Raw genomic sequence first — 15165 nt, 5'->3', positions numbered from 1 at the left:
ATGAAAGTTACTACTCAACGAGAGCTTAAAGGAGACCCAGCAAATTGGAGGAATATGATCACAAAAGGTGCGTTTTTAGCGCTGTTTTAAAATAGCAATTTTTGATGTGAGGACTAATATTAAAAAGTTGAAACATGGTGACAACCAATAAAGGTTGATGGGTGGAGCTTTCCAAAGGCATCGTAATACACATGAACATTCTACAGGCCAACCTGAATGATATTCTAGTACAGTCACATCTACAATACTAGCCTTGTAGATGGTAAATGATACCTGTGCAGAGCCCAGAAACGTCAACTGGCTCAATTCGGCCCAGATATACAGGTATCATGGAAAAGGATTGTAGGCCTGATTGTCAGTGTCGGGGTCCATGCACTGAAATTTCTTCTTGCGTGATAAATTCAAGGACTGGATTTGTTCAAGTATTTCTCTCACAAGTACAGAAAGAGTAGTCCTATTGATGGGTCACACCATACCTGAATCCTGTCTGTGACATGAAGAGTTGTTTGCTGTTCAAGCTGAAAATTCCCCACTGGTGAATAAATATAGGCCTCACTTGACCTTTCTGAAGGAGACACTCAGAAGGCTTTAAGATGAGTGTATTGTAGGAATCAGCCATTTTTACGATTATTCACTTACAACACAACCACTGTTAGATCTGGGGGTCTCTAATTGGCAGAGGTAAGTACCTTAGACCAAGTACGGACCCTTGCTTCTAGTCAGGATGAAGGAATACACACAGTAGATAACCTCCGCTCTCCCTCTAGGTAGCTTGGCGCGAGCTGGCAGGCTTATCCCCAAGGCAATGTGTATAATAATTGCACTCAACACAGCAATAATCCCCAATCCACCACAAACTGAGACCACACAGGTAAGTATATTTTATAAAAATATATAAATTTATCTAGTTTCAGCAAGGTAAATCAAGCAGTTGCACGATAATCACTTCATTATAAAAATGTTGCACTTAATTTTAATGGTTGCAGTTGCTTTCAGGAAGTCTCTTATTAAAAAGATAGTCTCAAGTCTCTTGTCCTTCAATATCAAAAATGAGTGATATTGATTTACTTTATCTTAGCTCTAAAAACGAGCAGTAAAAACAATGCCAGCTGCAAAATTGGCCAAAAGAATCAGCCCCTAATGCCACGGGCACTAAGCACTACAAGCGCGCCTCACCGGAATGCTGGGGGGACTCCTTTCCCCTCGTTCGGCACTTCTTCAGGCCTCCGGCGCACCTCGCCTATCAGCGCTCTCCCGCGCTCAGGCCCGGCCGGTCTCAGCAAGCCCTCCGCCCGCTCTCAGACCTTCAGGGCGCGGCGAGGAGCAGAGACGGCAGGCCGGGGGCTGGGAGCACTCACAAGATTCCCTCGGCAAGGTCGGGTCGGTCTTCCCCGGTCCCGGCGGTGATCACTCGGCAGCTGCAGCGGTCCCGATGACGGGGACCGATCCTGTCGCGGAGTTGGGTCGAGCCTCCAGCAGCACCCGGTAGTCAGCCAATGGCAGTGCGGCTCCCGGGACAGGCCTTCAGTGACGCTCCTCTTGACGCGAGGCCGCCAACCAACCACAGCGCGGCCTCGTTGATGACGCTACGGCACACGGGCCAATCCCGTCGCGGAGCTGGTGAGGGGGCTCGGCTCTCTCACCCAATCAGAGCGCGGCGGGCTCGGTCTTTGTGGCGTCGGTACCGGCCAGGTACGGGGCACTTCGACGGGGGTTTACTGACCCCTGGCTGCGACGGTGACGCGGCACACAGTTGTTTTCAGTGCTTCTTGCACTGGGGAGGCCCACAAACCTCAGATCTTCACCCCACACGTGTCGATGAACACGTCGATCTCGGCCACACGGCAGGCTGGGTCAGCGCGGCGCCCTCGCTCCGATTAGAGAGCAGCCAGTGCGCTACACAGCCCAACTACAGTGTTTCACGATCTCTTCACTGCACAGCAGCTTCAGGGGGCACAGAAGAGTTTTGTAGTCCTTGGGCAACCTTTATGTCCCTGGGTTGCAGACAGGGGACCAGCTCTTCTCAGGCCCTTGGAGATTCAAGTTGAAGACACAGCACACAGCAAAGTCTTGGCAGTTTCAAGCAGGCAGGGTCACAGCACACAGCAAAGTCCCTTTCTTCTCCTCTCCTTCAGTTGGATAGCAGGATAGGTCAGCCCTTAAAGCACACAGCAAGGCAATCTTCCATCAGTTCCTTCAGCAGTCCTTCTTCTGGCAGAGGTTCCTCTTGATTGTAGAATCTGCCTTTCTGTTGTCAGGGATATTTACAACAAGGTGTGGTGAGGGACAGAGTCTCTGAATTAAGCAGAAAGCTCTCACCCAGTCAAGAGATCAGGGCTAGATCCAACACCGTTTTTGAGCTCACTGCACCATCCCAGTTTCAGAACCTGGCTGTATGCAAATTAGTCTGTTCCTGTCCCAGTGCATGATGGGAACAGGGCAAACCAAACTACAAAAGCCAATTCTTACACTGGGAAGGAAACAAGCTCCCGGGGACCGGTTTCTGGCATTACAGCCGTCTTCGGCCCGGTTTGCTTGAATCCAGATGGTGCAATGAGCAAGGGTCTCACATCTGAGAATACCCTTCCACGCTTAGGGTGGACAAAAATATTTACAACAAGGTGTGGTGAGGGACAGAGTCTCTGAATTAAGCAGAAAGCTCTCACCCAGTCAAGAGATCAGGGCTAGATCCAACACCGTTTTTTAGCTCACTGCACCATCCCAGTTTCAGAACCTGGCTGTATGCAAATTAGTCTGTTCCTGTCCCAGTGCATGATGGGAACAGGGCAAACCAAACTACAAAAGCCAATTCTTACACTGGGAAGGAAACAAGCTCCCGGGGACCGGTTTCCGGCATTACAGCCGTCTTCGGCCCGGTTTGCTTGAATCCTGATGGTGCAATGAGCAAGGGTCTCACATCTGAGAATACCCTTCCACGCTTAGGGTGGACAAAAATATTTACAACAAGGTGTGGTGAGGGACAGAGTCTCTGAATTAAGCAGAAAGCTCTCACCCAGTCAAGAGATCAGGGCTAGATCCAACACCGTTTTTTAGCTCACTGCACCATCCCAGTTTCAGAACCTGGCTGTATGCAAATTAGTCTGTTCCTGTAATCCATCAGGATTCAAGCAAGCCGGGCCGAAGAAGGCTGAAATGCCAGAAACCGGTCCCCGGTAGCTTGTCTCCTTTCTGGTGAAGAATTGGCTTGGTAGTTTAGTCTGCCCTGTTCCCATTATGCACTGGGCCAGGGACAGACTGATTTGCATATAGCCAGGTTCTGAGCTGGGATGGGGCAGTGAGATAAATAACGGTGATGGATCAAGCCCTGATCTTTGGACTGGGTAAGAGTGGTCTGTTTAACTCAGACACTCTGTTCATCACCACCCCCTTTTCTAAATCGTTTTTGGCCACTATAGGTGTGGCAGGGTATACTCAGACATGAGTCCCTTTCTCACTGCTCCATCAGGATTCAAGCAAGCCGGGCCGAAGAAGGCTGAAATGCCAGAAACCGGTCCCCGGTAGCTTGTCTCCTTTCTGGTGAAGAATTGGCTTGGTAGTTTAGTCTGCCCTGTTCCCATGATGCACTGGGCCAGGGACAGACTGATTTGCATATAGCCAGGTTCTGAGCTGGGATGGGGCAGTGAGATAAATAACGGTGATGGATCAAGCCCTGATCTTTGGACTGGGTAAGAGTGGTCTGTTTAACTCAGACACTCTGTTCATCACCACCCCCTTTTCTAAATCGTTTTTGGCCACTATAGGTGTGGCAGGGTATACTCAGACATGAGTCCCTTTCTCACTGCTCCATCAGGATTCAAGCAAGCCGGGCCGAAGAAGGCTGAAATGCCAGAAACCGGTCCCCGGTAGCTTGTCTCCTTTCTGGTGAAGAATTGGCTTGGTAGTTTAGTCTGCCCTGTTCCCATGATGCACTGGGCCAGGGACAGACTGATTTGCATATAGCCAGGTTCTGAGCTGGGATGGGGCAGTGAGATAAATAACGGTGATGGATCAAGCCCTGATCTTTGGACTGGGTAAGAGTGGTCTGTTTAACTCAGACACTCTGTTCATCACCACCCCCTTTTCTAAATCGTTTCTGTTGTCAGGGGTCCTTCTCTTATACCCCAAAAAGTCTTTGAAGTCCTTTGAATTCTTTTGAAGTCTTTGTGCAAAGGGGGCCCTGAGCCCGGTCCAAACCAGTTCTGGGTGTTGCTGGGGCTCTGGGGGTGTCCTGGCTATCTTCTTCTTTCAGTATCAGGGTCAGAGGTGACAGTCGCTCAGCGGGAGGTGGAGCCAGCATGGTGGTCTGGCAGGCACAGCCCTTCACTATTGGGTGCTATCTCCTCCCACTTCCCTGGCAGCAGATGCTGCCTTTCATCCAGGCCTGGCTCAGATAACCCCCTGGGGGCTCTGCAGACCCTGTCATCCTCAACCCAGACAGTCAATCCACAAACAGTCCCAGGCACACAGAAAGGTTGGACAAGAGAACAGCCACTTTCTAAAAGTACTATTCTCAAACACAGAATTTAAAAACAACCTTTCCTAAAAGATGTGTTATTAAATTCCGAGTTCAGGGATATCAAACACTTATGTCCCATCTTGTTCCTATGAGAAGATAGGCTGGGATCCAATGGGACCAGCCTCGCCCATGTTAATCTATGGAGCAAGATAACCTTGCAGCAGTGAGCACACAAAATGGCTGCTGCTCACTACCAGAGCATGTTACCTGCACTAGTACATGCTCTACCTTACCCATGCACTGCACCCTGCCCAGGGGGATACCTTGAGCCTTCCATAGGGGTGACTGATGTGCACAGACAGGGAAGGGTTAGGCTCAGCCAGTGGGGACACTGGCCAGGCGGACATGGCAGTCCACTGACTGCACACAGGCCCTGCGCTGGCAGGCCTGAGACACCATTTTAGGGCTACTTGTGTGGGTGGCGCAATCTGCGCTGCAGGCCCACTAGTAGCATCTGTCATCACCAGCCCAGGCACACACAGTGCACTTTACTAGGGACTTCATGGTGATACAAATATGCCGAACAGGTATACCCAATCAATATGACAATTTACAGAGGGAGCACTTACACTCTGGCACTGATCAGCAGTGGCAGAGTGTCCAAAGCATTTAAACCAGCAAAAACGAAATCCAGCACAGCATCAAAAATACATGAGTCAGAGGCAAAAAGATGGGGGAAAAACCACGCCAAGGGTGTCAGGTCTAACAACCACCATGCAGCCTATTTACTGAGGAATGAACTGTTTTGTTTTTCTTTTAATCCATAACTTGAAACTCTCCTACATCCAGAGTTATGCCTGAATGTCCCGCGCGGCTCTATAGAAATGTAACCTGCCCACTCGCCAGTATGTTGTCATAAGACATCATTACCACAAAGATGCCTCTCCTTGTAGGCATTTAAATGTGTACTAGCATACCATCATTGGAGGGCTGAGGCGGAGACGTGGAGATGGTTGTGTCATCATTACTCAGAGGTTACTTAACACTGCCAAATCTTCAAGGTAAACTCAACTGCCTCCAAAAATATACCATTGCGATATACAACACTTCAGACAGACGAGTCAGGCATCCTAATAAATAAAATATTTATTACAGTCATGTGTTCAGTGCATTGCCAATTGTAGTTTTCCCTATGTTAGCCTAACTTTGCACGATACTGGCCGCATTTCCTTTGCGCACGTTACTATATAAACATGTTTATTTCGGTGCCACATTGTATTTGCTCACATAATTTGCAGTTGTTTTGCCACAATCCTGTTTTCACGTTCTGTTCTTTCCTGGGATTTAGTCTGAACACAGCAGATAAGGTCAAACAACAATGTCCCTTGTTATTGCGTTCTGGTCCGGCACTAGCACCAAGACACAACACATAAGGGCTGCTGTTTGTGAGCATATGTGCCTTGTCAGACTTTCTGAGAGAAGATCACAGCTGTACCCGAGATTTAGAACGTCCATCTATGTATGCTACGGTATGGGGTCCGCTGCTAATCCCAGAGATCTTTGATGTATAATCATTCCGCTTCTGCAGAAGGGGATGGAGTTTAGACTTTATCTGTCTTCTAATATGACCGATCTTTACTGACCATGCTGATGGTATTTTTGTTAAGCATTTGTTTTCTGATTGTGGCACAAATACTGCATTCTAGAGCACGATAGTTTAAATAAACATTACAAACTTCCTTTGTGTCTCTGTTATATCTTATTGTGGACGAGTGTGAGAGCAAAAGGGAGTTCCCTGTTACCGTGATCACTGAGAGGGTCGGAAGTGTTGTTTCTGGGGTGTCAACACACTTGTCTGTTTGGATATGGTTCGGAGGGCAAGTGAGACACTATAGCGAGTCAGACTCTGGCTCAGGGATACCGAGGTGGTATTTATTGTGACTTAGTCCCTACTTAACAACATTCTGTGGTCCCAAGCATAGTTCTGTTCCTGAGCAGAATCCCTGCAACTTTGCCTTGTCAGATGAGTTAAGGGGCCAGAGTCCTCAGGAGTTTGCCTGAACCAGTAACACTAGCTGAGGTTGTGCAAACTTTGAAGACGACTGTACCTACCTGTATGGCGTTGTTGATAACTGTACTGTTTTGAGAAAAATTGTGTAAACTATGCTCTGCTTGATCTTAATAGCAACAATGTACTTCCATTTAATGCAATAATGAGGAGGAAAGATATGGTAAGATTCTCTCTCTGTCACATTTCTTTACGAACTATTTGGTGCTTATTCTATATATGCTTCCATACTACCATCAAATAACCAGAGCTGTAAATATAAAGTTACCGGTAGATGAAACATATTTTTGTTTCTTACAGCTACTCTTTGGGCCTAGAAAAGAATTTGTATTCAAATTTCATTAAATGTGAATAAATATATAACGCCCAACTTCCTGATTCCCCCATCTCCCCCCCCCCCTCCCAAATAAGGTACCTGTGTCTTTGACGTGAGCTGGCCTCTTTTATCTCGCTCTAGGAGATCAGTCTTCAGCAAGTAATGTCCCACATTACTTCGGTGAAAAAGGATATGATCATTTTGGAGAAAAGCGAGTTTTCTGCTCTGCGAACCCAAAACGAGGTAAGTTTGTGTTCTCAGATCTTTTACTTCAATTTGGCCTGAGTGGCAGTTGCCTTACCTAGATAATAAGTTTAACCCGTAAATATGCTTTTTGAGAGTGTGACTATGCGCTTGTTGTTATTAAGTTGTAAAGTATATGCATTCCTTCAAAGTGACAAGAAGACATGATGACCGTCAGAACTTTCTCTGGGTGTAGGCTGATGTGAATCGGAATCAGTCGGCATTCTGGCAGGTTGACCAATCAGGAACAGGTCATTAGCAAAGATATATGCCATTATTATTGTTTTGTTTCGCCAGATAGAGCATACACTTTCCTGAGGCTCCCATGAAGTGGCAGAAGTGGGCAGATTCTATTCTTACTTGAGTGGCACTCAGTTTGTTAATATTGGGAATGTTTTATGACTAATTAGTGGCCCTTAAATTTCCAGAGTAGAGTGAGTAACTTTCTAAGTACTCCATAGATGTCAGTTATATTCTCAGCTCATGTAGGCAAATGGGCTAAGGTCTGGGCACATTGAGCCAAAGATGGTTTCCCAGCTGCAGACCGGCCTCCAGGTGAAGGCGTTGGTGGTGCACTGTGTGAGGAGAGGTCCAAGCATTCACAAAGCCTCATTCACAAACTGAAGCCGGTGTGCCATTAGTAATTGTGACAGTCATAAAGCTTGTAAGTGATGAATGTTGTAACATTTTCTATTTTGGGCTCCACTTTCAAGCTTGCTCGGCAGCTCCACCCGCCCTGTGCTAAATGTTTGATTACTCGCCATACCAGTTGTGGTGTGACGGAATCCTCTGCACTTGGTGCTTAAAGTTTCTGTGTAATGTGCAGCTTCAGTAGGCCAGGCCTCTCTGATTCAACACCTTGCATGAGTCACCTGAAAAACGCAGTGCTCCAGATCCACACCTTCATATTGGAGACTCTGCACGCCTCCCCTTAAATCATATCCGTGTGAGAGCTCAAGGGAGGAGTGCAGGTCAATTGTACGAATCACTTGGAAGGCTGCATTCCACTCAGTGAACCTCTAGAATGGAATCCACTGGCCTGGCGCAGGGTCAAGACTGATTTGCAAAGAGCTGTGTCTGAACTGAGGTGTTGAAGTGAGCTAAAGAATGATGATGGATTCAACCCAGATCTATGACTGGGGGTGAGTGTCTGAAAAGTTTCAGCGCTCTGTCCATCATCTCCTTGTGTTTGCTTTGTTCACCCTAAGTTGGCAATGTATTGTCGGATGTGGGTCCTTTGCTCACTTTTCCTCTGGATTCAAGCTAACCTGGCTGATGAGGGCTGTTAGCCCAAAAGCAGACCCAGGATGCTTGTTTCCGGTTCAGGGAAGACCTGGCTTGGCAGTTCGGGCTGGACTGTTCTCATGAGGCACAGGGTCAAGAATGATTTGCATATAGCTGGGTCTGAACTGAGGTGGCGAAGTGAGCTAAAGAACGATGATGGATTAAACCCTGTGACTGGGGGTGAGTGTTGGAAAGGTTTTGGCGCTGCGTCCATCATCTCCTTGTGTTTGTTCAGCTTGTGACTTAACATACAGCACTCGTTTAATTTGGCTGGAGAATAATTTGTTTTTTGCAAAGTTTGATTGATATCACACCGTGCTTTTTATGAAGTAGCATCTTGGCTTAATGGTCATAAAAGTACCTTGTGACTAAGACACAATGGCTCCCCTGAGTCGACCAGTTGTGGTAACTCCGCCTTCTCTCTGAAGATCTTGGATTACTGCATCCGTAGCTCCTGAGGCAATGTAGCAATGCAATTTGGCTACTCTAACATTATATGTGTGTGTTTATGTGTGCGTGTATCTTTACTATGGAGACTGAAAATTGAAACTTCAGACTGTGCGTCACCAGTCTCCGGACTTTCAGCCTGACTAACCTTCTTTTGCAGGTACGCCATAATTATCTTCTCTTTGCTTACCTGAGGGAATTTCTATGAATTTTTATATTATAGGATTTCATTTCTTAATCTTGTTGTTCGGTGGGCTTGCACGCGCACTACAACCTCATGGCTCAAAACCACCTTGTTCACTTTGGAATTGTCTAAAGAAACTCCCATTGAAAATTGAGCAAACACAACCTCCTAGCTCTGTTGTAAGCCTTTTGGGACCTCTTTTTTACGTTTCTCAATGAATTTGAGGAAAAACCATTGTAGAACAAAAGTTCTGACTAAGCTATTCTGTATAATTTGTTTCCACAAAATCTTCAAAACAAACTTCATTTACCAGGTAAATATTATCAGCTTGGCAAATGCCATTTATTTTTAATCTATTTCTGCAAGTGTTGTTTCAAGTGTTCCTTTAGGTACAGGTTTTCATCTTTTTTTATTTTAGTCTTTATCATGGTCCTTCCCCCACTCATCTTTTCGTCACTCTGTCCCCATAATTGTTTTTATCTTTTATTTTGATGGTATCGGATTCCTGGGCATAGCACCCTTGCACGGTTGAGCCACATGCTGCGTAGGCCTTCTGAACCTGGATGATCCTGTTTGACTTTCCCACTCTGTTTCAGTTTTCACATCTCATCGGGTGCTGTACTGCTCATTTTTGCTCACATAAGAGCATGGCAACCTGGTACATGAGCTCATAGGATCTTCCAACCAGAAATTAAACCTTCCGTAAGCAGCATATGTAAAAAAAAATTGATCAAGATGTTGTCATTGGACAAAAAGAATGACCAAACTTCCTAATGCAGTAGCTGGCCAGCTCTAGTAGTCCGTCCAAACCCGGCAAATAGGTTACACCCTGAGGCTGAACATTTTTGGAATTGGTGCATACAGATTCTCTGAAAAGTATAGTTTCCTTTTCAAAACCAAGGCATTTATTTATTTCCACAACAAAGTTGACGAAAAGTATTTTTGATAGACTCCTAAACACACAGCATCCAGGGACAGCCATCATGTTTCAATGTTATTTTTATGCCATTGGTTCATAATCCGTTTATAAGCCTTTGTAAACCCGCTTTTTGGCTGCTGATCAATCTGCTTGCTGACTGGCTGAGTCGTAGAGGTTTTCTGTACCATAAACTTGTACGATTTTCTACGCTGGTAAAATAGTTCTAAAGACCCCTTTTATTTTTATTCATAAATGTCTGTCAGATCACCACCTGAATCAATAAATGTTCCTTTTGAACTTTTTTGATAATCCAAGATCAGATCTAAAAAGGATACTCGCCATTTGGACATTCGGAGTGACCTTAATTTCTATTTGGAACACCATTTTTCCACTGGCTCTAATCCTAGGAATGTGGCTTCCAATGTCTTTTATTGCCCAATGGGTGGCATCTAAGAGGGAAGCTTGTATTTTGGATTGTTTTTCTCTTGGGGCATTCACCTATCCAGACATGCATACTTCTGATGTTACAACCCAGGACATACCTGCAAAGTAGTCCTCTTGGCACTTTTCAAAGCTTCTGTAAATCTTATGTATTGGAGGGTAGCTCTGGTCCTGATACCCATTTTTAGTCGAACCAAACAGATAGTCAATTGGTTGTAGCTTTATTAATATTGTATATTTTTTTTTAGCCTTTCGGACCTCATAAACTGTCGACAGAAATGTGTAGCATTTAAAATTCTTTTCCTTATTAATTTACAGTTATAATCACTTAACAATATTACTTTAAAATGTTCTCTTGATATCACTGTCGCATGATTTTCAAGAGAGAGTAGATTGGTTGATATTGGTGTCCTTCAGGTGTCCTTCGGGTGTCACCTTTTACTAAAATAGAGTACAGGTGTAGCCTTAATTAATTTAATTACTTTTTTGACAGATGGCAAAATGTGTCAGTTACACAGACGTCGAAATTTCACAACATCCTGCCGGCCACTATGCCTTGCCAGTGCTTTTGGCCTTTTTTCAGCAGTTAACCCAGTTTTATTTTCATTCGAAGTCTACATGATATAGGTAGGATCCAAAGTAGACATCAAGTAACTGCAGTGTCTGGGTCAGTCTTTGCCAAAATTGCAGGTGTGTGGATTTATTACCCCCTACAACCACACCATCAAAGGTATAAGAATGAATATTAAACAAAAATCTGCCTTCCGTTTTGGCTGCAGTCATGCTATTTGCATTTCATATTTGAAACAGAGTTTAAAAAGCCTCATCCTATTATTACTGATTAGTATGGAATGACTCTCCTTTAGTGCACTCGTGCATAGAGCAGACATTTAGGTTTTAGTGTGTATACACACTAACTTCCCTGAAGGCGTACTCACCCCACTTGTGAATACCGCAAATCAGTAGACAGAGGTACATCTTTTCTGCGTTAAAACTGGAAGATAAAATTATGAAAAGACGTGCAGGTGTAGAAGAACATTCAGACCTTCCTGTTAGAGGAATGTCCCTACTTATGGATTCTGTTGAGCCTAATAGACTGGATGGGGGGGGGCACCTCCTCAGTAGACACACACTGATTACATATGACAACAAGCATTTGGAATGGAATAGGTCTCGCATTAGGAAAGTTTTAGCTATTGGTATTGCAAATGACCACATTTTTATTTATGTGTTGGTTTTGAAAATAGCAAAATTATTAGCTTTGTTATTTACAATGCCAATAGTTATAACTTTCGCAAATGTGACACCTATAGCATTTGTAATGCAATATGTGTTGCATTTACGTGACTTAGATGTATTAACATTACAAATAACAATGGCGTTTATTTTTTTAAATAATTACTTAAATAAAAGTTATTGTAATTTATAATGACAATAGTTTAAACTTTTGTAAATAACTTTTGTGAAGACTATAGTCAGTGTATTTTTTTGTGACGAAAATCCAAGAACAGAAGTGAAATATTAACATCTTTTTGTGACATTTGTAATAAAACTTGAAACATTGAGAGAACATATTTGAACTAGTTGTTGTTGAATGGTTGCACAGATTGATGCTGTGGTGGCGCTGAGTGATTTTGTGGTGGCGACGACTGATGCTGTGGTGTTCAGTGATGCTGTGGTAGCACATAGTGATGTTGTGGTGCCCCCGAGTGATGCTATGGTGATGCGATAGAGTGAGTGCAATAGATAGAGTGAGGGCAACAGATAGATAGAGTGAGGGCAACAGATAGATAGAGTGAGGGCAACAGATAGATAAGTTAGGGCAATAGATAGAGTGAGGGCAATAGATAAAGTGAGGGCGACAGATAGATAGAGTGAGGGCGACAGATAGAGTGAGGGCGACAGATGGAGTGAGGGCGACAGATAGAGTGAGGGCGACAGATAGAGTGAGGGCGACAGATAGAGTGAGGGCGACAGATAGAGTGAGGGCGACAGATAGAGTGAGGGCGACAGATAGAGTGAGGGCGACAGATAGAGTGAGGGCGACAGATAGAGTGAGGGCGACAGATAGAGTGAGGGCGACAGATAGAGTGAGGGCGACAGATAGATAGAGTGAGGGCGACAGATAGATAGAGTGAGGGCGACAGATAGATAGAGTGAGGGCGACAGATAGATAGAGTGAGGGCGACAGATAGATAGAGTGAGGGCGACAGATAGATAGAGTGAGGGCGACAGATAGATAGAGTGAGGGCGACAGATAGATAGAGTGAGGGCGACAGATAGATAGAGTGAGGGCGACAGATAGAGTGAGGGCGACAGATAGAGTGAGGGCGACAGATAGAGTGAGGGCGACAGATAGAGTGAGGGCGACAGATAGAGTGAGGGCGACAGATAGAGTGAGGGCGACAGATAGAGTGAGGGCGACAGATAGAGTGAGGGCGACAGATAGAGTGAGGGCGACAGATAGAGTGAGGGCGACAGATAGATAGAGTGAGGGCGACAGATAGATAGAGTGAGGGCGAGGGCGACAGATAGATAGAGTGAGGGCGACAGATAGATAGAGTGAGGGCGACAGATAGATAGAGTGAGGGCGACAGATAGATAGAGTGAGGGCGACAGATAGATAGAGTGAGGGCGACAGATAGATAGAGTGAGGGCGACAGATAGATAGAGTGAGGGCGACAGATAGATAGAGTGAGGGCGACAGATAGTTAGAGTGAGGGCGACAGATAGATAGAGTGAGGGCGACAGATAGATAGAGTGAGGGCGATAGATAGAGTGAGGGCGATAGATAGATAGATATAAGAAGGGAAGCTCAGCCTAATGTGCAATGAGCGAATCAGCAGAATTAGTTCCAGGCTGATTATTTCTCCAGAAAAATGTAAAGTCCTGCTGTTACAATTTTTGTGTAGTTCTTTATTGCAGTTTTTCATTTTTTGAAGTCAATCATGTTTTGTTTCCTTGAAATTGTGCACACTGAGTGTTTAACATATGCTGAATGCATTTGGGATATAAATATGAGCCAGTTCGTCAGAGGATAGATAGATCGATATAAGAAGGGAAGCTTAGCTTAATGTGCAATGAGCGAATCAGCAGAATTAGTTTCAGGCTGATTATTTCTCCAGAAAAATGTAAACTCCTGCTGTTACAATTTTTGCGTAGTTCTTTATTGCAGTTTTTCATTTTTTGAAGGCAATCCTGTTTTGTTTCCTTCAAATTGTGCACACTGAGTGTTTAACATATGCCCAATGCATTTGGGAAATAAATATGAGCCAGTTCGTCAGAGTGTAAAATGAAGTTTGTTATTAACCGTGCATGTTCATATGTAAGGTTTTCCGTGGGCTATTGCTATGCCCACAGAATGTGTGGACACCTCCTGACGAAAGACTCATATTTATAGTCCGAAATGCATTTGGCAGAATGTAACAAAAATACATGCAATTTAAACGGATAGATATATAGCAGCTTCAGAAATGAGAGTATGTGGTGATTCAAATGTTCACATGTTCCACAAAGTTAGAATATGGGTATATATCCAACATATCCAGGCGATAAAGTCTGCAACAAATTAATAACAGAACCCGAGATCTCCATTATGACTTTAATTTGTTTGTATATTAGAACTCTCTAACCGAGACATCCCCCTCCCCAATCTCTTGGATCTGGGGGTTAGATTTAAGCCAAGCTGTAGTAATGCAAAGTTTAGGAATGCTGTTGCAAAATAGTTCATTTCATCATAAATCGGCGTTAGATTTAGGAATTATCCTATGTTTCTTGTTGCTCCCACTGTTTATCCCAGGTAAAAGAGAGATGGTCAGGAGGCCATGTTGCGAACCTCGGAAGCTGGAGACCTGTGTTGTAATTTAGACCAGGACAATTTCTTATTGCAATGGTGTAATCTTGCAGAGTACCTGATTGCAGGTTGTTTTTTGTTTTTAATGTTTTTTTATTATTATTATTTCCTTGTGTGAGCCGCTGGTACAAATAGAAAATGTCTTGCAGGATGTTTGAAACTTATGTGCACCAAAGTGATAAAACTTTCTGTTGTACGACTTTTGTACGGGTGGTATGCTCTTCCATTCAATTTCCATACGAGATACAAGTGCTTTTTGTGTAATTTGTATACTATGACTATTCCGTAATTTTATAATTTAATCCAGTTCCTCCACCAGTTGTAATCATTGCTCCAGCATTTGACCAAAGATCCTCATGTTCGAGATGCTTTCACCGCAGCGTGGGGGTTCTCTCAGTATGGCTCTACTCCTTGAGGCTAATTTTGTCTTACATCGCATCACATTAGCACGTGGTGTTCTGGAATGATTATTTATTTTTATTTTTTTTGCACTTTTATATAGCGCGAAATGAACCTGAAGGTATTATAGCGCTTTACATAAGCACCTGTTACGTCACACAAAATTACGTGCATTTTTGGTAGGCACAGGGAGATTATGCGATTTGCCCAGAATCACTAGATGATTAGACGACGCTGGAACTCAAAAGTTCTGAAAATGCTTTCTAGAAATGTCTCCTCAGTCAATGTGTACAAAGTATCTCACGTCAACGCCTTTCGACCCAGACATGAAACAGCACTTAATGAGCCAACAAAGAGGATGCGGTCGCTTCATGGATTTAGTGGTAGGTGTGCAGGCGGCGGAACCATGACACCAAGATTCTCAGCTACTTGACAATCAAACGAGAGGTCCTGGGCACAACATTAGCTAGATCCCCCAGAGCTGCACTTGCATTATCTACCAAACTGATCAGTGCTTCGAAAGAGTTTAAGGGCTAGTAAGCGCTACACTCAAAC

The 15165-nt window shown here is 44.4% G+C and overlaps 1 protein-coding gene across 1 annotated transcript in view; it reads left to right on the top strand.

Moving 5' to 3' along the window:
* MCUR1 (mitochondrial calcium uniporter regulator 1) overlaps window positions 1-15165 on the top strand; it is a 219881-nt gene that overhangs the window by 77400 nt on the left and 127316 nt on the right. Inside the window, exon 4 of the mRNA XM_086965097.1 lies at window positions 6982-7083. Coding sequence (XP_086821223.1) covers window positions 6982-7083 — 102 coding nt within the window. The remainder of the gene's footprint in view (window positions 1-6981; window positions 7084-15165) is intronic.

Source organism: Lissotriton vulgaris, chromosome 4_1 (genome assembly GCF_964263255.1).
Source record: "Lissotriton vulgaris chromosome 4_1, aLisVul1.2, whole genome shotgun sequence".
NCBI lineage: Eukaryota > Metazoa > Chordata > Amphibia > Caudata > Salamandridae > Lissotriton > Lissotriton vulgaris.
Note: the sequence above shows the minus strand (reverse complement) of the source record. Positions and strands in the feature narration are given on the sequence as shown.